This window comes from Chrysemys picta, chromosome 16, assembly GCF_011386835.1.
Source record: "Chrysemys picta bellii isolate R12L10 chromosome 16, ASM1138683v2, whole genome shotgun sequence".
Classification (NCBI taxonomy): domain Eukaryota; kingdom Metazoa; phylum Chordata; order Testudines; family Emydidae; genus Chrysemys; species Chrysemys picta.
This window is the reverse complement of record NC_088806.1, coordinates 18469616-18495254: the sequence shown is the minus strand read 5'-3', so window position 1 is coordinate 18495254 and position 25639 is coordinate 18469616. Positions and strand designations below refer to the sequence as shown.

The 25639-nt window shown below is 49.4% G+C and overlaps 1 protein-coding gene across 8 annotated transcripts in view; it reads left to right on the top strand.

Moving 5' to 3' along the window:
* ETS1 (ETS proto-oncogene 1, transcription factor) overlaps positions 1 to 25639 on the top strand; it is a 122297-nt gene that overhangs the window by 74010 nt on the left and 22648 nt on the right. For 6 of the 8 annotated variants that reach the window (XM_008171068.4, XM_065570626.1, XM_042851961.2 and 3 more), the window contains 5 exons: positions 11931 to 12050; positions 12901 to 13101; positions 19073 to 19150; positions 20778 to 21026; positions 25013 to 25273. In XM_008171068.4, the coding sequence (XP_008169290.2) occupies positions 11931 to 12050; positions 12901 to 13101; positions 19073 to 19150; positions 20778 to 21026; positions 25013 to 25273 (909 nt within the window). The remainder of the gene's footprint in view (positions 1 to 11930; positions 12051 to 12900; positions 13102 to 19072; positions 19151 to 20777; positions 21027 to 25012; positions 25274 to 25639) is intronic. The other 2 variants (XM_008171069.4, XM_065570627.1) reach the window with 1 other exon arrangement.

The window sequence follows — 25639 nt, the reverse complement described above, 5'->3', positions numbered from 1 at the left end:
CAGGGGCTCCAGCCTGCAGGGCAGACTTTGGCCCTGCGCACCGAGCTAGCAGGGGGAATTGGCCCAAGCGTTTCTGGCATACAGCAGAGGCTTGCCTGAGGAGTGCAGGGAGGTGTTAATATTTTGGAAATCTGTGACAGATGGCTTTGCTTTGAGTGCAGGATGCCTCAGCAACCGCTGAAGCCCTGGTGATATCACAGGAGTGCATTGCCGAGCTAGCGTATGCTGCTTCTCTAGAACCTGAGGATCTCAAAGCACTTTATAACCATGAATTAAGCCTTGCCCTAGCTCAGCGTCCTTTCTGTCTTACACATGGGGAAACTGAGGCATAGAGACGGGACATGGCTTCCCCCAAGGCCAGTGGCAGCAAGCCTGGGCAGAGATGGGAATCGAATCAAGGAATCCTGACTCCCAATCCTAGCCCGGCTCCAACCCTTAGACTTCTCTTTGAACCCATCTTTCCCTAGGAGGCTTACAGCACTGATGGGGCCACAAAGGGTCTAAACATAGCACAGATCCTTTGCTCTGAGTTGGGGGGGGGCATTTTTCAAACCTTTAATGTATTTATTTGGAAGAACCTCTCCCCCCGCCCATCTCCATAAGAAAGCTGCCGCGCTCCGGAAGAAAGCCGGCTTTGTTGTTCTTTCTGCAGTGCTAAGCAATGTGGGGTGTCAGTTTCCTCTCTTGCTCCTGTTTGAAGCCCAGCTTTCATCTCCGACACAGAATATTTATTTTCCCCTGTTTGGGAAAAAGCCCTAATCCCTCCCCCCGCCTTCTCATCCTTATCTCCCCCCAAAATTATTTATTTTGAATGGAAAGAGCTAATGTCTGTCCCCTTTCTTCCTTTCCTGGAAAAAGGACAGTTTCTGAATAATTGCTACCAAGACGGGATACAAATCTCTCCTCTCCAGCACGCCTTCGCTCCCTTTCTCCTGCCCTGCTCGGTCTTCTCCATTATGTCTCCCAGCCTCATTCCTCTACCCACTCGCCCTCTTGTCTCCATCCATCCCCATTCCTTTCTATCCATCCACATCCTCTGCTCCTTTTCCTTTCTCCTGTCCCTCTCCCAAGCTTCATCCTCTTCCTCCAGCCCCCCATTTTGGAGATCTCTAGGCTGGGTGTGTGAAGGGGCCCTAATTGGAACAGGCTGGCTCAGCTCCTGCTTCCTGCGTGGGAGGGGGAGGCTGCACTTGTGAAAACAGTTCAGAAGTGCAGACAAATTTTGCCTGATCCTGCCTCAGTAAACAAGGGCTCAGCTGGGGTTATTCGCCCAAGGGTTCCTGCCCTCCTCCCGCACCCAGAGCAGGGCACCTAGGAAAGAGCAGGCTGTTCTGGGACAGGCTGGGGTGCTGCAGGTGCAAGGCTCAGACTGTGGGGAGAAGCACTCTAACATGGACTCCTGTGGGGGAGGGCATGGAGAGGGTCCTTCCATTTTAGCCCTGACAGAAGTGTGCAGCCTCCGAACTCCATTGTTCAGGCCATATACATGGTCCAGACAGGGCGTGCTCCATCCAGAGCCCTTGGAAACTCAGCTCTTTCAGGTCACAAAGGGATGCAGCTTTGCCTGTCCTTCATGTGAAGCTGTGGATGGGTTTGGGCCTATGTGAAGCCCACACCCAAGTGGCCTCAGCAGACACTTGGGAGAACCTTGCCTGAGTCTTGGGTTTAGGCCACCTGAACCTGTCCCTGCTTTCAGTGAGTTTTGGTGGCCCCCCACCTCTCCTTAGCAAGATCCACCCCCGCTCCCTGCCTGTGATTTACCTTCTGCTCCCCTTCCCCCATGAGGGGAACCAGCAAAGGGATGGACAGCTGCGCAACAGGGGTGTGGAGAGCTCTGAGGGCAAAGCCTCCATGACGCCCAGCTGGCTGGCAGGTGAAAGCAGGTAGATGGAGAGTGAGTCTGCCCATAAGTGCAGAGGAGGGTGTGGGAGGGTGTGGCAAACCCAGCAGGGAGTGTGGCTTAGGGCTCATTGGAAAGAGGGGAGAAGGGCCATTATGAGAGCCCAGCAGGCTGGGGTGATTCAAGGTGCCTAAGATGAGTAGATTCCTCATTACCGCCCTACAGTCTGTTCTGGAGCAGAATGCACACAGGGTGTCGGAGGTGCAGTCTGTGGAGCACAGACCAGCGCTGCAGCTAGTTCGGGGCTGTGCACTCCCTCTGCCCCCAGAGCTGCGTGTCTTTGTCCTTCGAGGAATGAGGTGCTAAGGTGGGCACTGGCGGGAATCCATCCTTTCCCTTCTGCCATGAGGCTGTTCCTCTTTGCCCTCCCCGGCCGGCCCTTTCTCTCCTCGCAGGGTGAGTTGGATGCCAGTCTCACTGCCATCCATTTCCCTGTTGCTTTCTGTGTCTCCCCCACAGTCCTCTCAGCCACCGCCTGCTCCCAAGTTCTCCAGTTCCCACCTCATGGCTCACACCTTCTGCATCGTGTCAGCAGCCACGACCCTCTCTGCTCTGGGCTTCTCGGCCCTCCTGCCTTCCTCATGTCACCCCTACACACCCTAAGCCCCTCAGGGCAGGGACAGGCTTTGCTTTCAAAGCTGGAGGAACAGGGCCTCCACTCTGCTGAGTCAAGCCAAACAGCTTGTGCTGTGAAGCATCCTGGCGTCATGAGCTTGTAGCTGCCGATCCCCTCTGTTTGGCGTCGGGCGCCCGTGGAGCAGAGGGCATTGCCCTGACCGAGGGAGCTCTCAGCCTTCTGCCTGATAACCATGCAGCAGAATCCCAGGCATCTTGCTTGATTAGCCGGGGAGCATGAGGGGGCCTCAGAGTGGGGGCAGGAGGCATTTCACTTTTACCTGAGCTAACAGTGCGCTGGTTCCTGACCTCTGCATCTATCCATCAGAGGAAGGACAGGAGGGGCAGGCGCAGGGGTGGCCAGATCAGCTAGCTCCACTCTGACCCACCGGACACCCATTTGTGTGCAGGCTACTGTTTAAAGTAGCAGGGGCTGGACAAGGACACACTGGTGCTTTCGGTGGGAAAGAAAATGAGCTGCTAATGGGAGTTTTCCAGGGGCATTGACTCCGTGGTGTGGAAGCTTGGGATAAAAATGACTCTGCTCTCCCTACACAGCCTAAATGTTATTTATTTTGCTTAAGCAACCAGATGCTAGTGCCTTGACATCAGCTGGAGGCACTTGCATTTTGAGGTCAAATTCCCTAAAGTTTGTAAGTTTTCAAACTCTTTTTTTTTTTTCTCAAAAAAAAAAAAAGAAGATGCGAATAAATAGTTTATGAATGCGAAGCTGGTTCGGGACAGCATGTGCTCGTAACTGGGGGGTGAACTCTGGGACACCCTGCCTCTTTGCTTGTTTGCTGTCTTAATCTCTCCAGCCCTGCTTTTGTAAAAGGTATTTAGATGTCTAATGCCCATTGGTTTCAGTAGGCGTCAGGCACCTGAAAAATCAGACTCTCTGTCTTTTTGTTTTGTGTATGTACCGCACACTGGGGTCCTGGTACATGACTGGGTTCCTAGTGCTACTGTAATACACCTAATAAACAATGTACAGCGCCCAACGGTCCCTGGTTGGGTCTCGTAGGTGCTACCGCCATACAAATAATTGGTAATAATAAAAACTGCCCCTGGATTTTGATGGGGCCCATGTAACTGTTGCTGCTGCTAGAGCTGTTTGTCCCAGGATCTCCAGTCAGGGCAAGTTTTTCCAGTACCTGGTGATTTAGGGAGCCCTGAGATGCCTGAAAGAGACTGGATTGGCGGAGGGCGTGGGCTTGGCCCTTTCTGAAAATCAGGTCCATTTAAAGAGCCTGAAGCTCGTCCCTTGTCAAGCCCAAATCCCTTGTCACTCTGGAAAACCTTGGCCTCGTGAATCAATCCTCATAACGACCCTCGTGAGGTGCTTAAACATTACCTGTCCCCTTTTCATACATGTGGCAACTAAGCCACAGAAGAAAATAGCCTGATTTTCAGAGCAACAACTCCCATTGGCCATTTGAAATCAGGCCATACAACCTTGTCTGTCATGATGCTGATCCAATACCTTAGACGTCAAGGAGAGTTTTGTCATTGATTTCAGCAGGAGCAGGATGAAGTATATTTCGCCAACAGTACAACTCCAGCAGTGGTAGCTACAGTAGAAGCTGTAGAGTGGACATGGTGGTAAAATCCCCTGGGTCCTGTCTGCCCGAGAGCTTCCACTTTTGTTAAATATTTTTAGTGCAGTTGTAACGCCGACAGACCCTGGTCGTCGGCGGGCGGGATTGAACCTGGGACTTCTGGAGCTTAGTGGATGAGCCTCTACCCTATGAGCTAAAAGCCAGCTGGCTGTTAGCTAAGGCTGCAGAGCAGACTCATTCCCACTAGATGGGACAGAACACCACACCCAGGAGGTGTGTGGGTTACCCAGTAATGCCAGAGGGTCCCATACAGGATCAGGACCCCATTGTGCTAGGTGCTGTACAAACGTATCAAACACATTGTTCCAGTGTGCCCAGATTCCTGATGTGCTAGTCAAGCTGGCTGTTATAAATGAGCTGGTTTCTTATAGGCATCACAGCGGAGCTGGGTCTTAAGGAATGAGGGGTGGCCCATTATTCGTAGCACCCGTGCAGAACAACACACATTATCCCAGCTCAGACAAGACGTTAGTAACTGGAATGAAGCCATGTAGTGAGTCAGTGCTGGGATTAGAACGCTTAATCTCCTAACCAGCATGCAGACCACTACTCTAGTCTGGTTTCTGGTGCTTTTAAATGATGCTGCAAATTCCAAGAGAAGCTTAGGAGAAACAAACGAGTTTGACCTGGTTTAACACCCTCTGTCCCTAGAGAAATCCTTTCCAAGCCCTTGTTGTGGGTGTGTGTGTATGTGTTGAGGACAGGGGAAGTACATAGAGGAGCACATAATATTTGGCGCAGGTTGGGTCTTGGAAACCAAGTTTAAGGTGGCAACGAAAATTGAACCAGCAGACTTTAGCCTCATCCGTCTTTGCTATAAACGTTCTTCTTCGCTCTGACCTTTGGGTGCCTGCTCTAAACCCACAGCACCCGTGACACTGCACTGAGATTGATGGGAGACAGAATGCTAAGGCCTGATTTTTCTCTTACATACCCTGGCGTAAATCGGGAGTAACGGCTCTGAGTTCAGTGGGGTTACATCCGTGCCTGTGAGAAGAAAATCAAGCCCGCTCTGCACTTTGGGGAAATACACACTGGTTTAAAGGGACAAAAAAATAAATTGATGGGTCGAATTTAAGTATCTCAAAACCAAGGGAGGCAGAGCTGAGAGAGAGAGGGCTTTCTTCTCCAAAAAAACCTCCAAATCAACTGTCTGGGACTAGCCCACAAATGGATGTCTCAGTCCTGCCAAGGGTTATGCATGTGTGTAACTTCACCTGGCACCATTCCCACTGCACTCAGTGCAATTACCACTGTGAGGCCTGTGGGTGTTTTTGGAGGATCGGAGCCCTAATGTATGAAGTTCTAAAGAGAATTAGTTTCACTCATAGCTACAGATCCAATAGGAAAAAATACAATAGAACATGTCAGAACACACTCTGAGTCTAACGTACGCCCTCCAACAAAGAAACCAGCGCCACATATTTGAAACAACAAATTTGGAAATTTAAGGTCTTGTACTTGTTTCAATGATCTAGTTTCATACAAAAGAAAATCGCCAAGAAACATTGCAAATCTCTGTTTTCCTTGCTTTAGCTTGAAAATGGGCCCACTTTTTCCTCAAATAACCCCTGGCTATGACCCAGGTCTCAAATTTACCAAGCTTCCTTTGTGCGATATGTTCATAGGGAATTCCTAAATTCTTGACATTTGAACATGGGGCTGGGGACCCCACATATAAACAACTTTGCAGATGCTAATTTGCCTGTAATAAAATGGCGACAATATTTACAAACAGTTTCCCAATTTTGCACCTCTAAACGTCCCCTCCTCCTCCCGGTACGTTGCCTGAAGAGTTCTGCCTTGCACATGTGTACGTGGTTGATTCAGTGGGAAACAAGGCTAGAGAAGTTTTCTTAGGTTAATCCTGAATCATCATAGTGAGAGAGCGAGAGCATTGAGGTGCAGTGTAACCAGCCTGCTAAAGGCAGGGGACAATGTATGCCTGTGCGGTCCCCTGTAACCGCAGAGTACAGAAAGCGAAGCCTTAAAAAGCAACATGATAAAGAAGGGAAAGGTGTATTGATCCATTTTCACTCAGCATGATCTCAAAGCAGAAGATGGATAGTAGAGATATCTAGGGTTCCTGCTCATTCCTTCAAGCCTTCTCTAATAAACCCGGTAAATAACTGAACGCAGCATTTGAATCTGTTGTTTTCTAAGGTCCTGATTCTCCTATCACAGCAAAATAACTCCTTGATTTACACCGTGGCATGAGTGAGCGGAGAATCAGGCCATGAATTTTGAATGGAGTGTGTGTGTGGGGGGAAGGTGGGGGTGTATCTGTAGCAGTTTAAAAGCTACTAAGCATGGAATTCTGTCATTCGCAATAGATGAATGGCAGGGTGACTGGTTGGAGTGATTCATAGGGAAGGGCGTTAAAAAGCAAGAGATTTGATTTAGCATCTCTGACTCTTCTATTAGAGCCAGCTGCCCATCGTGCACGTGGTGACAAAAGGCAGAAGGTGCAAGGGTGGAGACAGTGAAACAGTTTGGTTTGGTTTGTGATGGGACTGCGTTTAGACCAAGCTGTGTGTCTGAATCCAGGAAAGGGATGTGGATTTTGCATCCTCACTCTGAACAGCACAGCTGAATATGTGGGTTGTGGGCAGATCCAGTCTCTATGCAGGGCTGTGGGCTCAAAGGTGGCTCTTCAGCCCTCCACCTGCAATAGGATCTGCTAATATGGACCTCTGTGGGGTTCAAAGGGCTTCCCCATAAGCACAGGGCGTCTGAACTAGAGGATCCCATTGAAGTATCAGCCCTTTAAATAGTGCCTGTAAAAAATATGCCTGTGCCCATCTCCATGTGTAAACCCTCCTGCATGTGCAAATACTGTAGCAAGGCACTTGTGAAGTTGATTGAGTTGTGCATGCAGAGATGGGGATTTGAGCATGCAGATATAGCGAGCGCAATTTTATGATAATGCAGCCCCTTGATATATTTCTGTGGACATGCTTTTATTTTTAGTATTAAAGTCTCAGTCAAAGATGGGTGGTTGGCAGTCTGAGATGGTCATGGAGTATTCAGAACCTTTCTGTGCGTAGGTCACCAGTTGAAATCCAGCCCAACTCTTTGAGGACTGGAGGTTGTTACCGCCTGATGACTGGCCTGTTTGAAATGAGTTTCCAGCATTCAGACAAGTTCTTACTGTCTGTATTCCAAAAACACCCACCACCACAACTGGCTCTCATTGGGCGGTCTCTGCAGAGGGACCAAAGACTGAATTAACCAGAAGGGCTGAGTTCCCCTATCTGCCCTCGAAAGGGTCCCTGCAGGTCAGGAATGGAGCAGGAAGCTTGCTTGGCTGATGCTGGTCTGCATCTGCTCTGTGGATGAATAGGGGACTTCAGGTCTGCAGAGCCGTCTAGACCTTTCGCTAGCCTTGAGCTAGCCTCGACACAGCACTTAGCACATGCTTAACTCCCATGGATAGGGTTACCATTCGTCCGGATTTACCCGGACATGTCCTCCTTTTTGTACTAAAAATAGCGTCCGGGGGGAATTTGTAAAGCACTCACAATGTCCGGGATTTCCCCCCCAGGCAGAGCAGACCGAGCGGCTGGGAGGGCTGCAGGGAAGTCCCGGGCTGGACTCTGGAGCAGCTGTAGAGGAGCCGGATCCGCCCTGCATTCTGAGCAAGTGTATCAGCACAAAGTGCAGCCCTCCCCTTTTGCAACTGGGAGCGGTTTCTGCCATGCAGCGTAGCAAAACGGGAGCGAGAGCACTTTGTGCTGATACAAGGGCAGCTCTCCCCTGCAGTCCGGTCCGGGCCAGGGACCGGGTTTTGTTGTGCAGGGCCAGGGACCCGGTTTTGTTGTGCTGGGGAGCTCAGCCACGTGTCCGGCTCGCACAGAGCCCAACACCCTGTTCTGAGCAGCAGGGTAAGGGGGCCAGGGGGCAGGAAGGTTCTGGAGGTGGCAGTCAAGAAACGGGGGGGGGGCTTTTTGGGGGGAATGGAGAAAGTTTTGGGCAGTCAGGGTACAGGTAGGGGGTAGGGTCCTGGGGGGCAGTTGGGGGGGATCTTAGGAGGGGGCAGTTAGGGGACAAGGAACAGGGAATCTTAGGTAGGGGGTGGGGTTCTGGAGGGCAGTTAGGAGCAGGGGTCCCAGGAGGGGGCAGTCAGGGGACAAGGAGCGGGGTGGGGGGCTGAGAGTTCTGGGGGGGAGCTGTCAGGGGGCAGGAGTGGGGAGAGGGATCGGAGCAGTCAGGGGACAGGGAGCAGAGGGGTTTAGATGGGTTGGGAGTTCTGGGGGGAGCTGTCAGGGGGCAGGAGTGGGGAGAGGGATCGGAGCAGTCAGGGGACAGGGAGCAGAGGGGTTTAGATGGGTTGGGAGTTCTGGGGGGGGCTGTCAGGGGGCAGGAGTGCGGAGAGGGATCGGAGCAGTCAGGGGACAGGGAGCAGAGGGGTTTAGATGGGTTGGGAGTTCTGGGGGGGGCTGTCAGGGGGCAGGAGTGGGGAGAGGGATCGGAGCAGTCAGGGGACAGGGAGCAAAGGGGTTTAGATGGGTTGGGAGTTCTGGGGGGGGGGCTGTCAGGGGGTGGGGAGTGGTTGGATGGGGCGTGGGAGTCCCAGGGGTCTGTCTGGGGGTGGGGGTGTGGATAAGGGTTGGGGCAGTCAGGGGACAAGAGGCAGGGAGGCTTAGATAGGGAGTGGAGTCCTGGGGGGCAGTTAGGGGCAGGGGTCCCAGGAGGGGGCAGTCAGGGGACAAGGAACGGGGGGAGGGTTGGGGGTTCTGGGGGGGCGGGAAGTGGGAGGGGCAGGGGCGGGGCTAGGGCGGGGCTCCTCCCGTCCTCTTTTTTGCTTGCTGAAATATGGTAACCCTACCCATGGAAGTCAGGGGGACTTCAGCACATGCTGAAAGTGAAGTCCATTGCTGACCTGGGGCCTAAATTCTCACACGTTTTGAAAGGGTAATAAGGCCTGTGGCACACAACAGGCACAGCTGCCGCTGCACTGCTGTGAGGTCTCTAGTGTAGTTGCTCTAACCTGATGGGAGAGAGCTCTCCCATCAACTTAATTAATCCACCTCCAATGAGCAGTGGTAGCCATAGGTGCCGAATCCGTGGATGCTCCAGGGCTGGAGCACCCACGGGGAAAAATTAGTGGGTGCTCTGCACCCACCGGCAGCCAAGCTCCCCTCCCCACCCCACCTCACCGCTGCCTCCGTCTCCTCCCCTGAGCGCGCCTCGTCCCTGCTCCTCCATCTACCTCCCAGCGCTGATATAGCAAGCTCCAGGAGGGAGGGGGGAGGAGCGGGAATATGGTGCGCTCAGGAGAAGTTGCTGGGCCAAGGGCGGGGAGGGGGCGGAGTTGGGGTGGGGACATTGGGGAACAGGGGAAGGGGTTGAAATGGGGGCAGGGCAGGGGCGGTGGAGTCTGGGCGGAGCCGGGGGCAGAGGGAGGTCAGCACCCACCGGTGTGAGTAGAAGTCGGTGCCTATGGAGGTAACTATGTTGGTGGGAGAAGCTCTGCCGATATAGCGCTGTCCACACTGGTGCTGAGGTCGGTGTAACTTGTGCTGACATAAGTTCTACTGACCTAAGTGGTAGTGTAGACGTGGCCTCAATAGAGCTGGCTGGGATTTCAACGAGAGCTAAAATTTTTAGTTTTTGGCAACCAGAGCCAGAAATTCATTTAAAAAAAAAATCTGTTTTTTTTTACAGAAATGGAATTTTTTGCCGTGAAAATTTCCCTTTTATTGAAAAACTTTTTGTCGTTCAAACAAAAATGTTTAGATGAACTCCCGCATCTGCCACTGACCTTAAGCAAGTCATGTCATCACTCTGTACCTCAGTTTCCCCATTTGTAAAATCTACCTGACCTGCTTCTATAAAGTGCTTTGAGACCTACAGTGCTACAGCAGGGTTAAGGGCTTGGTGACGATTATTTTATGATGACTTTCTTCTGCAGTAACATTATATTTCAAGAGTGTGTTTGAAAAATGAGCACTTCAAGGGTCAGATCTCTAATTGGGAGGATAGGGATTTTTGAACAAATATATATACACCTCTACCCCGATATAACGCGACCCGATATAACGCGGTAAAGCAGTGCTCCGGGGGGCGGGGGTGGGGGTGGGGGGCTGCGCACTCCGGCCGATCAAAGCAAGTTCAATATATAACGCGGTTTCACCTATAACACGATAAGATTTTTTGGCTCCCGAGGACAGCCTTATATCGGGGTAGAGGTATATATATATTTTATTGCAGCCACCCTGAAAACTGAAGTAGTTCTTGCCATATAAATGCTTCTCACCAGGATTTACTCCAAGGTCCAAATTTCTGGGCTGACGTCATTGGCTCTGGTGGGGGTGGCCATGCATTGCTCAGTGACTGACTCAGCAATTGCTTCACTGTATGGATTGTGCGTTATGTAACTCTGTGTTAATCCGGGATTTTCCAGCTCTTTGTTCACCTCCTTCCTTGAATGGCTTTTCTGCTGGGTTTTCGTCACGCTGCATCTTGTTACAAAGGGACTTTTTCCAAGATTCCCTGTGCTTCCACCTCCTCCTCTCTCTCTCTTTCACTAGGATCTGTGGCTGGGAACGAAGTGCTGGGCATGGGGCAAACCAACTCAGGGGAAGTAATACTCCCCCCTCCGCCCCCACACACCCTTCAGTTTTCACCTAATCAAAACCTTTTGGGGCACTTTGAAGTGTTCAACCAACTCTATTTTCCCCTTTTTCATGCTACCGGGTTCCACAGGGGGCTTGTGAGGCTTAACTGATTGATGGCTACTATACAACCAAAGCGTTTCACAGACAGCAGCTCATTCTGTGATGGCTCAGTCATGGCCAGCCCTTAGACCTTGTGGAGTGATGTTATACTACATAAAACCTGTAAATCAGAGAGCCAGAGTGGGCGTGTCTGCGTCTATCATCCTCGAGATTCCCCTATGCATGTGCGCCAATGGAATTCTATCTCAGCTACACCACATCAGAATATTACAGTACTATGTAAAGACCCCGGTCCAGCAAAGCACTGAAGCACATGTGTCTCTTTTAAGGATCTGAACAATCTGGTTGTAATCAATAGGACTATTCATGTGGGAAACCTACAGTTTCTACTGACTTCAATGGGATGTGCTGGCGCTCAGCATCTTTCAGGATCAGGCCCTAAAGGAATTTCCCAAAGCTGAGTGAAGTCAATGGGAGACTTTGCATTGATTTCAATGGGCTTTGGAGCAGACCCTATAGGTCTTTTAATAATCATGTGTAGTAAACAATTTTAAGGTATAATTATAGTGTAGATAATAGATTTGTGGTTTTCTGTTTAAAAAACACTAAGGTCTGACTTTCCCCCATCTTAATAATAATAAATCTAGCTCTTGCCTAGTGCTTTTCACCAGTAGATCTCGAAGCACTTCGCAAAGAAAGTCAGTATCATGATGTGCTTTTGCATTGGTATAACTCCATTGACGTCAGTGAAGGAGATTCTCCTGATTTACACCAGGATAACTGAAAAGAGAATCAGGCCCATTGTTTCTAACTCAGCAGTGTCCCTTACCCAAGAACATCCTTGAAACAGTGGCATGACCCCAGGTTAAAACTACCACTTCCAACCTGTGCTGCATTGATGTGATATGTTGTCACATGCTATCCTGCTGGGGAGTTGGTGGGCGAAGTTATAAGGCAGCTGGGAGGAGGTTTAAATTCATGTTGTTAGGCTCACTTATTTTTCTGATTCAGTTCTGGATGTATAATTCCTGTGGCTCCAAACTCCGTTATCCTCTGCCTTAGTGGGGCATGAGATTCGGTGAGTTGTTTATTTCTCTCTTCCTCTGCTTCTTTCAGATATGGAATGTGCAGATGTGCCTTTGCTAACCCCGAGCAGTAAAGAAATGATGTCCCAGGCGCTGAAGGCCACCTTCAGCGGCTTCACGAAAGAGCAACAGCGTCTGGGAATCCCCAAAGGTACGGCACAGTAGTGCCCAATGGGCAGAGCCCTGTGCAACAGGCAAAACCGTGATAAACCAGAGGCATTTCTTCATCTGAAATATCCTCTTCTCCAAACCTCTTGTTCCTTTCCATTCCATCTCTCTTGCCATCACCTTGATCCCTGGCTTCTCTGGCTGGAGGAATACACAGGCGATATCTTCCTCCATTGCTTGACAGATTGACTTATGTGATCTCTGTCCATTCAGAAGCTGAGACAACCTTTGCTCTCATCTACCGCAGTGAGCAATACACCTTTAATTGAGTTCCCCCTCCAGGCAGCATAGGGACCCTCTACCTCTGAATATTGTGTCATGGGAGATTTTCAGCTCCTTTAAATTTTACTATGGGCAGACGTGTCAGGTGTCCTTTGGCATAACCTGCAAGGTGCTTGTGGTTTGAATGAAAAAAAAAAAAAAGATACTGGAAGACTGATGCCCGTAGGGAGAACATGGGCTGTTATAAACTTTGTCTCAAGCCAGGGTTAGGAGCAGAGAAAGGCTCTGCAGTGACAGACAAAAGTAACACTCGGCCCTACAGGATGAAGCTAAACTGATTATGTTCCCCACCATTGTACGTTATACTTATGTCAACCCAAAGGTGGGATCTGTGGGGCACTGCCCCAGTTTGTATAGTTGTAGGGATTACTGATATTTTGGTCCCCATTGATGTAGTGTATCTGTAACACATGGTAATCGAACAGCTGCTGTGTTCCACACTAGAAGCAGCTGCATTTCAGAGGGCGGGTGAAGTGACCACTGTAGATCCCTGACTATTAACTTCCTGAGAAGTATTATTAATGGCTCTCTCCCGTGACCCCTTGGTGCAGACCCCCAGCAGTGGACGGAGACTCATGTACGGGACTGGGTGATGTGGGCTGTGAATGAGTTCAGTCTGAAGGATGTGGATTTCCAGAAGTTCTGCATGAATGGGGCTGCCCTCTGCGCTCTGGGCAAGGACTGCTTCCTCGAGCTAGCGCCTGACTTCGTGGGAGATATTCTCTGGGAACATCTGGAGATCCTACAGAAAGGTAACTGAGTGGGTCACCACATGGGCTACACCAAGGGGCCTTGGATGCATGTATTAAATAGGCAAACTGAATCTCAGGCCCTTCAAGAGCCCGACTTCAGGTCTGACTACAGTAGGATTCAGTAATTTACCAACCTCTGGCACAGTGATGCCTCCAGACTTTTCGGCTAAACAGAATCTAGTGAGGCCATATTTGGATGGGTGACCTCTAAGGAAGAGACAGGTGTCGCCGGAAGTGGTGTTTGTGGTTCTATGCAGCTAGGGTTGCCATGTCTGGTCCCTGCCTCCGCACGGCTCCCAGAAGTGGCCACCAGGTCCTTGCAGCCCTAGGTGCATGGGCGGCCAGAGAGGCTCAGTGCGCTGCCTCTGCCTTGAGTGCCGACTCCGCAGCTACCATTGGCCGGGAACTGCGACCAATGGGAGCTGCGGGGACAGTGCCTGCGGGTGTGAGGGCAGCACGCGGAACCTCCCTGGCTGCCCCTACGCCTAGGGGCTGCAGGGACCTGCCAGCCACTTCCTGGGAGCCACGGTAAGTGCCACCGAGACCCCGCACTCCAGACCCTCTCCTGCACCCCAACCCCCTGCCCAAGCCCGGCGTCCCCTCCCACACCCAAACTTCCTCCCAGAGCTCGCACCCCCACAACACCCTGCCCCAGCACTGAGCCCCCTCCTGCACCCCAAACCCCTCATCCCTGGCCCCACTTCAGAGCCCACACCCCCCAGCCAGAGTCCTCAAACCCCTGCACCCCAACACCCTGCCCCATCCTGGAGCCCTGTCCTGCACCCTGAACCCCTCATTTCTGGTCCCACCCTGAGCCCACACCCCCAGCCCAGAGCCCATATGCCCCCGGCCCCCCAACTCCCTGCCCCAGCCCGGAGCCCTCTCCTGCACCCCAAACACCTCATCCCCATCTCACTCCAGAGCCCGCACCCCCAGCCAGAGCTCTCACCCCCCCCCGCCCACATCACAACCCCCCACCCCAGCCTGGTGAAAGTGAGTGAGAGTGGGGGAGAGCGAGCGAAGGAGGGAGGGGGGATGAAGCCAGTGGGGGTGGGGCCTCGGAAAAGGGGCGGGGCCTTGAGAAGGGGCGGGTCAGGGTGTTCGGTTTTGTGCGATTAGAAACTTGGCAACCCTATGCAGCTGATGCCCTTTCCTCTGAAGGTCTGTCTACCTTTGAGTAGGGAGGGGTGATTCCCAGCTCGTATGCACATACCCAGGCTAGCTCAGCTCGACTGAGTGCCTAAAAATAGCAGCATGTCCATGGCAGCACGGGCATTAGTCACCCTGAGTACAATCCTGCTGGACCCCGGTACATACTCAGATGGGCCGTGACCCGTGCCGCTGTGGATGCATGGCTGTTTTTAGGCTCTAGCCTGGGTACGTCTGTGCACGCTGGGAATCACACCGCCCTGCTCAAATGTAGACCTACCCGAGTCAGCACAGGGTGCTGCTGGCGATGTCGTCTTTCCGATAAAACATAAAGCAGAGGGGCCTGACCAGTTGTGGTCAGTGAAGAGCTCCTGGCACTCTTTGAAAGAGGAAGGGTGTTAACGCCAGCTTCTTGGCTGAATTCCAGGACAAGGCAGGGACATTCTGCATTCCTAGAAATGAAAGGGTTTTTTTTTCCCCCCAAGGCATTCACCCTTGGCCTAACTGGTTCCACTGGGAATTTTAATCATTGACTTCAATGGGAGCAGCTAGGCCAACACTTTTGAATCACACCCAAACTTTCCAGTTGTAAGTGGAAACAATTTTTCTTTGTTCCTTGGGTGTGGTTAAACAGCAGCTGGTGTTCCACACCAGAGGTGGCTGCGTTTCAGAGGGGGTGGGTGAAGTGATCTCTGTCTATCCGTGCATACGACCTTTTGTGGAGCTTGATTTTCATAAACGATCTCTGGAGGGGAGAGTGCTATAGAAATGCAAAGTGTCTGATCTGCTATCTTGGAGTGACAGAGCTACCTAAATGGTTGATGAGGAGCCTGGGCTGTGTAATTGAGACACGAATAGTGGCAGCAGGCACATCCAATTCAGGAAAGTACTAAAGCACATGCTTGACTCTAAGCATCTGCTGTAATCTCATTAATTTCCTCAAGATTTATGGCCCACGGAAGTCAATGGAATGGGCGTTGGATCTGGCATGTGCTGAATTGCTTTGCTGAATGGGGGCTAAAGGTCTGGAGCAAGTGGGGAAAGATGGTGGGTTTTAGGACCCCGTGAAGATACTGCTCCTTCACTGAGAATTTAAAGGAGCAGCTGCCCCAGTTTGAATCAGTGGAGATCTTGAGACTACCTTGCGACGTTCTCCCTACTGTGCTACCAAGGAATTGCTAATACACGGCGAAGGGCCCAGAAAACGCAGGGGCACTGAGCAAATTAAAACAGGCTGTAGCCCACTCTCGACCCCGTGATACAGCATCTAGTTCTTCCTAGGGCTGTTCCATAGCCCAGGCTTCCACTGCATTATGTATCCATATCCATTGCATCCACCGCCTGCCCTTGCCAGTAATCTGACTTCGGTGGCTTGGAGAGGAGGGGGATTTTGTGCTGTCCAAGAAACGCATTGTCAAATGGAGGTTAATTACTGATTGCTAATTTTACTGTCACCAGTGGTTTGCGAAGGTAAACATGGGTGTGCATGGTTGCTGCAGCAACCTGTGTTTTTCTGCTCCTTGTTTGGCTCCAGCATCTTTTCAGTTCTTTTCTTTTTCCGTTAGTTTTTATTGAGCGCTTGGTAAAGTCACCCACGGTAGCGGGATGGCCTTGTGGTTAAGGCACTCAGTTGGCACGCAGGAGATGTGGTTTCGATTCTCAGCTCTTCTACCAACTCCCTGGGGCAAGTCACTTGGGCTGAGATCCTAAAAGGTATTTAAGTGTCTAACTCCCATTAATTTCCCTTTGAGCATCTGGGCCGAAGTCACATACCCAACGGAATCTATACCAGAGCTGGGAATTGATTTCGGTGGGAGCTAGGTGCCTAAATACCTTTGAGGATATGGCATTCTATGCCTCAGTTTCCCCAGCTGTAAAATATGGAGAATGCTTTCCTATCTCACGGGGAGGGGTTGTGAGGTTAAATCTATGATATGTGTAGGTGCTCAGACGCTGCGGTAATGAAGGTCATGTAATTACCTAGGTAGATAGATGCCCTTAGAAGAAAACTAAAAGCCTTTTTACAGGCCAGGCCCTGGATTCAGCACTGGCTGTTTCTCCTGCAAGAGTGTGAGGACAAGAATAAAGATGCAGTTCTGTCCATCTTATCCTCTGGGCAAGGGCCTGCGACTCAGGATGCCTGGGTTCTATTTCCAGCTGTTCTCCACACATGCTGTGTCACCTTGTGCAAATCATATAGAGCCTTCATGCCTCAGTCCCTGTCTGTGAAACATGGTTATCTGCCTGCCTCTCAGAGGCCCAGGAGAATGTCTGTAAATCACTTTGTGATCCTTGGCTGAAAAGTACTTCTGAATAATAAAAAGGGCAGAAACCTTGTGACTTCCAAACTGGGAAGACAGGGCCTGCTCCTGCTCCTAATACAGTCAATGGGAAGGATCCTTATTATTCACATTATAATGCCACCCAGAAGCTCTGCCCCAAATCAAGGCTCCATTGTGCTAGGTGCTGTACAAACACAAAATCTCTGCTAGATTTTAAAATGTAAATGGACAAGACAGATTTTTCTATCTGTGCACCTCACCCTCCCTGATTGAACTAACCTTGTTATCTCCATACTGATTTATACCTGCCTCTGGAGATTTCCATTACTTGCATCTGAAGAAGTGAGGTTCTTAGCCACGAAAGCTTATGCTCCCAATACTTCTGTTAGTCTTAAAGGTGCCACAGGACCCTCTGTTGCTTTTTACAGATGGGAAACTGAGGCACAGAGCGATGGAGCAAATTACCCATTGTGCATTGGCCGAGCTGGGAATTGAGCGAACGTTTCTTGAACCTTAATCTAGTGTCTTAATCATCAGCCCTTCGTTCCCAAGAGTAGCTGGCCATTCTCGTCAGCAGGAGCAGGACTGGGGCCTTGTCTGTGAGACTCAAAGCACGTAGCTTCACCTTCACTAAACCACCCAGAAGCATTAGGTCACATGAGGACACACGGCAACCTCCCGATCCCTCTTATTAACATGCCTCTCCTGTTAGCTCTTTCAGAGCGAGTGACTCACCTACCACAGGCTGCACAAGGTATAAAAATGGCAGCAGCTGGGCGACTTTTCCTTCATGTATTTGGGTGTTTGCCGTCGTATTTTTCCAGATTTCTTCCTAAAATAACTCCCATTTACCAGCAGCCATCAGTGCCCTCTGCATGACTGTAAACCTAGCTGAAAGTTGCCCTTTTTAACCTAGTCCCACCCTTTCCCTGTGGTCACCCACCCTGCCGCTTGGCAGACTCCGTGGGGGGGGGGGGGGGAGAAGCACACTCGGGATTAGATCTCTCTCCACAAAACCTTCCTTTGTTTGAGACTATTTTCCACCCTGCAGTCCCAGGAGAGGAGGCCAAAATTAGCCTCCTTCGAGTGAACGTGCATTATCTTTGGTTAGTTTTTCTCCAGCCTCAGCAGAAATAAACACAGGGAAAGCAATTCGTGCTTTTAGTTTTGTTGCCCTTTGTAATGTCCCATTGCCCTGTGTCTGGCCATGTGCTGGGCACTCTGCAGCTGCTCCTGCACGGAGCAAGGTGGGAACAACACGAGCCAAAGCAGACACTGTGCTGCTTCCAAACTGGGAAGACAAAATCAGCTTCCGCATGGGAAAGCACTGATGTAATGGATGGAAAGGGGGGAAATGAGATGTGTATTGAGTGTACAGTTATTATTAATTAATTTCCAAGATCAGGCCCCATTGTGCTAGGCGCTGTACATACAGTAGAACCTCCGAGTTCCGAACCCCTTGGGAATGAAGGTTGTTCTTAACTCTGAACTGTTTGTAACTCTGAACAAACCATTATGGTGGTTCTTTCAAAAGTTTACAACTGGACATTGACTTAATACAGCTTTGAAACTTTACTATGCAGAAGGAAAATGCTGCTTTCCCTTTATTGTTTTAGGAGTTTAGCTTTAACACAGTACTGTACTGTATTTGCTCTTTTTTTTTTGTCTTTTGTTTTGTCTCTGCTGCTGCCTGATTGCGTACTTCTATTTCCAAATGAGATGTGTGGTTGACGGTCAGTTCGTGACTCTGGTGTTTGTAACTCTGAGGTGCTACCTTACAGACGCCGAAGAGTATTCAGTAGGAGTAAGTTGGTGGCTCTGCAGCAATGTCTAATGAATGTAGGAACAGCGTCTTCTGTGCCTTGCACTTTTTGCTTTGCGCATGAGCAGGGCAGGAGCAGCAGAGGGGTGTATGCCCAAAACACAGGGCATACACACACAACTAAAGCTGGTTGAAAACTGAGGAAAATTTTCTGGAACAATGTGTCCCTGCTTTTCATTTAAAAAAAAAAAAAAGGCCAAAGAATGAAAAGGAGCCAAAATGAATGGAAACAGAACAATTAACATATAATAATGATCTATATAGCAAGATGACTCGATTGTCGCTCTGACGCTTAAAATGTTGAGCCAGTGTGAAGCCTGGCTGAGAGCTCTTTTTGTTCTGAATATCACCAGGTTCAGTCTTCAGCTCTTTTACACGTGATCCATATCACCTGTACAACTACACGGGCTTTCACCAAGTAATTAATAACATTTCACTAGTGCCTAGAGCTTCCGGCTGAGATCGGAATCCTATTCTGCACTCTCAGAAATCAGGCTACTCATTGGGGCCTATGGCTAGATTTTTCCAAAGAATCTAAGGGAGTTAGGCACTCAGTTCAAAGGGATTTGGACACCTAACTTGCTTCTGAGCCTTTGAAAATCCCAGGTTAAATGGAACCTGAATGCTTTTGGAAATTCTGACTTCCATATGTAACAGAGTTTCAGCAAAGGTGAGATTCCTATGAGCTTGTTTCTTTAACTTCCCTTTCTTCTTTTAGATGAGATAAAGCCATACTCAGCTAACGGAGTGAACCCCGCATACCCAGAATCCCGCTATACATCGGACTACTTCATTAGTAAGTCTGAGCCCCTTTTTCCCAAAGCTGCTCCTCTTTTCCTTCAAATAGTCCAGCGTATTAACGTGATTGCATCTGTCTTACAGTGAGCTGGCCACTAGCCTATTTAAAATAGCTGGAAGTGGTTAGAAAAGTGACAGTTGTTCTAGGGTTATCTCTTTTCTCAGTCTTCTGAGCCCCACCTGATTTGTGCGCTGACAGATTACTGCCCCAGTCATGGCAGAATGTGCAGCTTTCATAGTATGATTATCCCTCTTCTGTCTTGTGTCCTTTGATCATCAGAAAGATAGTGAATGTTGGGGGTCATCATTAGGCTTCAGAGTTAACGTTCACTGAGGATGACCCGGAGAAGTGCACATTTTCAAGCTGCTGCTTCAGACGGTCTGCATTCTCAGACAGACATCACTTCATCAGTCTAAAGACTTAAGCTTACATTTTTAGAAGTGGTCTCCACTTTTTGTTCCCCGGATTGTGGGCAATCAATCTGAGACCCTTAGGACCTGACTTGCAGAGCATCTGCCCTCCCACTGATTTTGAGTAGAGTTGTGGGTTCTTAGCATTTCTGAAAAACAGGCCCACAGTGTCTCAAATCAGCTACCTCAAAATCCAGGCATTTTTGAAAATGTGGACCTTAAAATCATTTACATGAAGGTTTAGATTCTGGAGCACCAGATGGCAGTCATCCAGGGAAAGTGCTGGGTCCTTGATCTGGCATGATCCAACCCCCAGCATCAGCCCTTCAGAGCCCATACAGCAAGGGAAGGTTCTATTGTGCTTTATGCACTATTGACAGAATTATCAGCTAAATTTGGATTCCACACTCTCTCTGGTCAGCGGGGAGGGTTGGAGCAGAAAGCAACTCGCTTGGCTTTGATGCCAGGTGAAGCTTGCTGGGCCAGCAGTGAGAGGAAATCTTGTTTTTGGTGTGTAAACAGCAGATTTCATCTAAAAGTGGTTGAAGGAGAATAAGTGTAGAGCAGGGAGATGTCATTCTACAGGGGGGATTCTCCGGGCTGCCACTGCTTTTTAGGAAGGAAGGAAGGAAGTGCTAATCCTACTCCAGCATGCTGCATAGAACAGCAGTGCAACCCTTGCGTGAGTCCCACTGCTCCCAATTATCCTAATGTGATGTTTACTCTGGAACCTAATGATGACACACATTCTCTCCTAGTGATTGTGAAGGTGAGCAACCGCCAAGTCAATTGGCATCCAGCTCCACTGTGATGTCAAGGACCCTCCTCCTCCTTTTCATACTCCATTTCCTGGGGAAACTGCTGGGAGCCTCCCCCTGGTGGTTTATCCAACCCTTCCTCCCATAACAACTCTGAGGTTGCTCCTATTTGCTTATGGCCCAATCTGGTGTCCACCGAAGACAACGGGAGTTCTTCTTATTACTATTTATTATTTGTACTGTGGTAGCACTTAGCAGCCCCAACTGAAATCCGGGTGCCTTTGTGGTAGGTGCTGTACATCCAGATAATACTTATTAAAAATAGACCCAAAGATCTCACAATATCAGCATGTTACAGGAGACGAGAGGTAGAAACAGCAGTGGTCTGTTTAGCTTTGAGTCATTGTCTTTTTGGTCAATAGCTAACACTAACCCACCCAATTGTTCCACCTGCAGGTTATGGCATTGAGCATGCACAGTGCGTGCCTCCGTCAGAGTTCTCTGAGCCCAGCTTTATCACAGAGTCCTACCAGACCCTCCATCCAATCAGCTCAGAGGAGCTCTTCTCCCTCAAGTATGAGAATGACTACCCGTCGGTCATCCTGCGTGACCCTGTCCAGACGGACTCCCTGCAGACAGACTACTTCACGATCAAGCAGGAAGTTGTAACGCCAGATAACATGTGCATGGGGCGCACCAGTCGAGGTAAGGGCCTGGCATCTCCAAAGTCTCTGCTTGGTTTTCCACTGCCTCCCGGCACCCTGGGGGTTTCCCTCACTTCCCCTGTACACGCACGAGGGTCCCCTCTACCCTGGATGTTCCTTTTCAAGAGTCACAGGCAAAGAAACCATCAGTGCCCCATAACTAGTTCCACGGTGTTAGCCAAGGGTTACATATAACGTCCCAAAGCCTCAGCAGGTGTAAAATAATAATTATGAATAGTAGATCTCAAAGCGCTTTACAAAGGAGGCTCATATCATTTTACAGCTGGGGAAACTGAGGCACAGAGCGGTGAGGTGACTTGCTCTAAGTCACCCAGCAGGCCAGCGGCAGGGCCAGGAATGGAACCTAGGTCTTCTGAGTTCCAGTCCAGTCCTCTATCTGCTAGGTAGCACTGCCTTCCCTTTGATTTCAATGGCACTACGGCAGTTTACACTAGCTGAGAATCTGGCCCAATGAATTGATCTTCACTGCTCCAGTGTGAGGTGAGTGGTGTTATCCCCATTTTAGAGGTGGGTTAACTGAGTCCGAGAGAAGGGTACTGGCCTGTCTCAGCTCAACATGAGGTCAATAGCAGAGCCAGGAATAGAACCCGGAACTCCTGTGTCCTAAATACCAAGACCAAATGCTTTTCTAGGGTAACATTACTTAACTCTAAACACACAGAACCAGATCCTGCACTGGTTTGAGTGGATTTGGCTTCACTGAAGTCAAAGCAGCTACACTGATTTACACCAGCTGAGGATCTAAGTCCTATGCAAGGAGTGGGCGTCATCCATAGAGCACAAAGCCATTTGCAAAGGAGGGGATCATTATCCTGATTTTACAGATGGAGAAACTGAGGTACACAGCAGCAACATGACCTACCAGAGATCGCACACTGAGCAGAACCCAGGTATCTCCCAATACCTATCAGAATGCCAGTGTCGATACGAGTTGGTCTTGATGGCCAATGTTACATCTGTTTAATTTTTTAATGTGGAACAAGAACTGAAAAATGCCACGGGTTGGATGTTTGTGAAAAATTAAGCTGCTTTGCCAAGCCCAGCATCATGCCTCCACTCATTGGAATCACATGTATGTTACACTAACGGGGCTATTTTCATTCTCTTCTTTTCTTTTCTTTTTTTAATTTCCAAGCTGGGGAAAGGTTGTTTGGGAGGGTTATTTTTTTTTAAAAAACGACTTCTGCTGGTTAAACATTTATATAACACAGGCAAATTAGGCAGATGTGGCGAGCCCAGGGGCAGCTGTGTTGCAATTTTAGGCAAGCCCTTTTGCAAGGGCTGTTTTTGACGATCAGCTTCTAATTTGGTTCCTTCTCTTCTCTTGAACGTTAAAAGCAGGCATCTTGGTAATTCTTATTGAAAGACTTTCACTATCATGACTCAATCTTATACCGGCCTACAGGCTCCACAAGCCTCAAAGAAAGGGCGTTCTTCTGACATAACAGCCTCTCAACCTAATGCTAGGGCAAGAGGATCAGAGAGAGAGGCCTCTATCAGTGAACCCCTTAACATTTCATTTGTGATTGAAGAAACACAATGGTCCGGATTCTGGTTGACACGAAATCCTGCTCTGATTGTGTAAATGCACCCTCATGTTGGTGTAAATATATTAGGGATAAGGTCTCTTAATACTGCCAGAGTGGTGTAAAAGGGGACTTCATATAAATGGGTATCCGGCCCCCAAGTTTGTTATAAGCTTATGAATTCCATACAAAAACAACATTAGAAGAGTGTTAAGGTTGCAAATTCAAGCCCCTAAAAACAAAGGAATGCCAGAATTAAGGCTACCCGTGCAACCTGAATTTGGCCCTCTTGTGCATATGCATTATGATACAGTCTTTAATTACATGATCACAGACTCCCCCCCCCCCCCCCCATCTTAGCATGCTCAGGGCAGATAGAATCTTTGGAGCATTTAGCTGCCAAACTACAAGTCTCTATTGAGCATGTGCAAACTGGGATTTTTTTCAAAGGCTCATAACTTGACCTAATGGAGGTGGATTTTCAGTAGATGGCAAAAGGCCTGACCTCCCTGCCAAATTTCATGTTCTTGCTACAAAGCACGGAGGGGCTAGAGCATTTCAGCAAAATGGTTGTATGAATTTTTTAACATGGGCAAAACGCTTTTTCTCTAACCCTGTTCCGAGAAAATGCTGAATCATTTTTGCTGAAATTTTCTTGCCCCAAAATATATCATCCTGAAGTATGGACATTTTCAGTCCAAATGGATGAAATTTGGCAAGTTCTAAGCAACCGAAAACAAGGAATTATAAATAGAAAGTGTTGGCCAATCTTAATTATAGTCATCGTTACCTGCGTCACGTGTAGTAAAATAATGTAAATTAGAGATGGACCTGAACTGGAACCTCAAATTTGAAATCCTTCAAGACAGAAGTTAAATAATTAATATTGACATATAGCTTATCATCATTAGGTTTCAGAGTCAACACACCATTAGGATGAATGGGAGCTAAAGTCCTAAAACTCAGCCCATTTGTCATTGAAGAAAATGTCAGTAGGCTTTCACACCCACATTAGTTAAGCTTTTCTTGCTGCAAGAGCTGTTTAAACTAGAACACAACAAATATTTGGGTGAGCGTGCCAGCTCCATTCCGCCCTCCTTTCCCCTGTGAGATTTACTATCTGGGTCTGAGCCGCAGGCAGCTCAGCCAGTGGAAATTTCTTCAGGAGCTCTTACACAATCCTAGCAGCTGTTTTTAGCCTAGTTTGGGAAATTAATGAACTTGAATGATCCTGTTACGCTCTTGGCTTGTCAGTAAAGAGGTTGAGCAACAGGCAGAGTAAGGGAACCCAGAGAGTGCAATTGAAGGCATTTGGGGGTCGCTTTTTAGCCCCCTGCACTTTTTTTTGAAATACAGGGAACCCAATCCTGAGCTGGTGTAAATCAACATAGCTCCATTGAATTCAGCAGAGCTCCCTGCTTTACTCTGGCCGAGGATCTGGCCCCTAATATACTGCTCTCTGTATAGAAAACAATCAGTAGCATACGTGTAGCCCAGATGTGAGCACCTTCGTGGAGGAGAAAAAATAGTTGCTCGAATACTCAACCCACATCTCTCCCCCCCACTCCCCAGGTTTACTGGTGCTTGGGGGCATTGGGGTGCTAAGAGCTTCTGTTATGATTTCCTGCAATAGAGTCTTGTAGCAAAGAAACTGAGAATGAAGCTCAGCAGGACCTTGTGCTAGCCTTCTGCACGGGGCATGAATCGTACCTCCGCTTATACCATTTGGAATGTGCAACTGCCTGATTTACCCTATGGACGTACCTGTTTGTATGGAAGCTCTCCAGGGCTTTGTAAAGTGTCATGCAAGCCTATGGTGTTGTACAAATGATCAGGTCAGAGGATTCAAACCCAGGTCCTGCAGGTGTGGCTCTAGGATTTTCCTTTGCATTGTGGCTGTAGCTTCCGCACCTGTCTTCGGAACACGTGGTCCTGCCTGTCTGTTTTTAGTGGTGTATTTCTCTTCAAGCCCCAGAGCAATTCCCTTTCAGAAGGTGGGTCAAATTTAGGGGGCTACAAATACAGTTCAGGGTATTTCTCTGCATCTGGGGTGGAGACTCGGAGTCCGGATTCCTGGGTTCTTTTCCTGACACTCTACAAGTGACTCACTCTGTGACCTGAAGTGAGTCCTGTCACTTCTGTGTGCCTCAGATTGCCCTGCTCTGTAACATGGGGACAGTAAATATACTGTCCAGCCTCATGGAGGTCAATGCTTGATTAACGTTTTCTCTGAGGTGAAGGGTGCACTGGAACAGCAGTGTCTTGTCTGGCTTGGAGCTGAATGTAGTTAGCAGGGCTGTGGCCCCTTCTGCCGTCTGCCTGGCTGGCAGATGGAGTGCACACCTGGGGCGTTGTCCTTCTCCTGACCTTGATTTGTGCTTCTCATTTAAATTGCCTCCTTGCAGGCCGGGTGATTCTCATTCTCCCTTCTGCTTGCCAGGTAAACTAGGGGGCCAGGACTCCTTCGAGAGCATAGAGAGCTACGACAGCTGCGACCGCCTGACGCAGTCCTGGAACAGCCAGTCGTCTTTCCAGAGCCTTCAGCGCGTCCCCTCCTATGACAGCTTTGATTCTGAGGACTACCCCGCGGCGCTACCCAATCACAAGCCCAAAGGCACCTTCAAGGACTATGTTCGAGACCGGGCCGACATGAACAAGGACAAGCCAGTCATTCCTGCTGCTGCCCTCGCTGGCTACACAGGTAGGGTCACCTGCCCCGGGGCAGAGCCTTTCTGAGACGGCTCTTGGGTTCCGTTCAGAAGTGAATCTGGGGCTGGTGAAAGGGGTGAGATTGGTTGACTTGGAGACTGGAGGCCTCGATGCGTAGGACAGGTGCAGTGAGCAAACCATCCCCCCTCATTTACGGGTCTCCGCCCTGACTGAGTGGGGCAGGGTTTATAGGGGAAGAGATGAATGGGTCCCTTCGAGTGGCCTCCGGCACACCAGTCCTAGTGATGGCGTTTGGGATGTGGACACCTCCCTTTAGGAGCAGGACTGAGAGGCACCAACTACAGAAGAGCTCAGCCCTGCACTCTGAGAACCTGCATCAGGGTCTGCGTTTCACCTC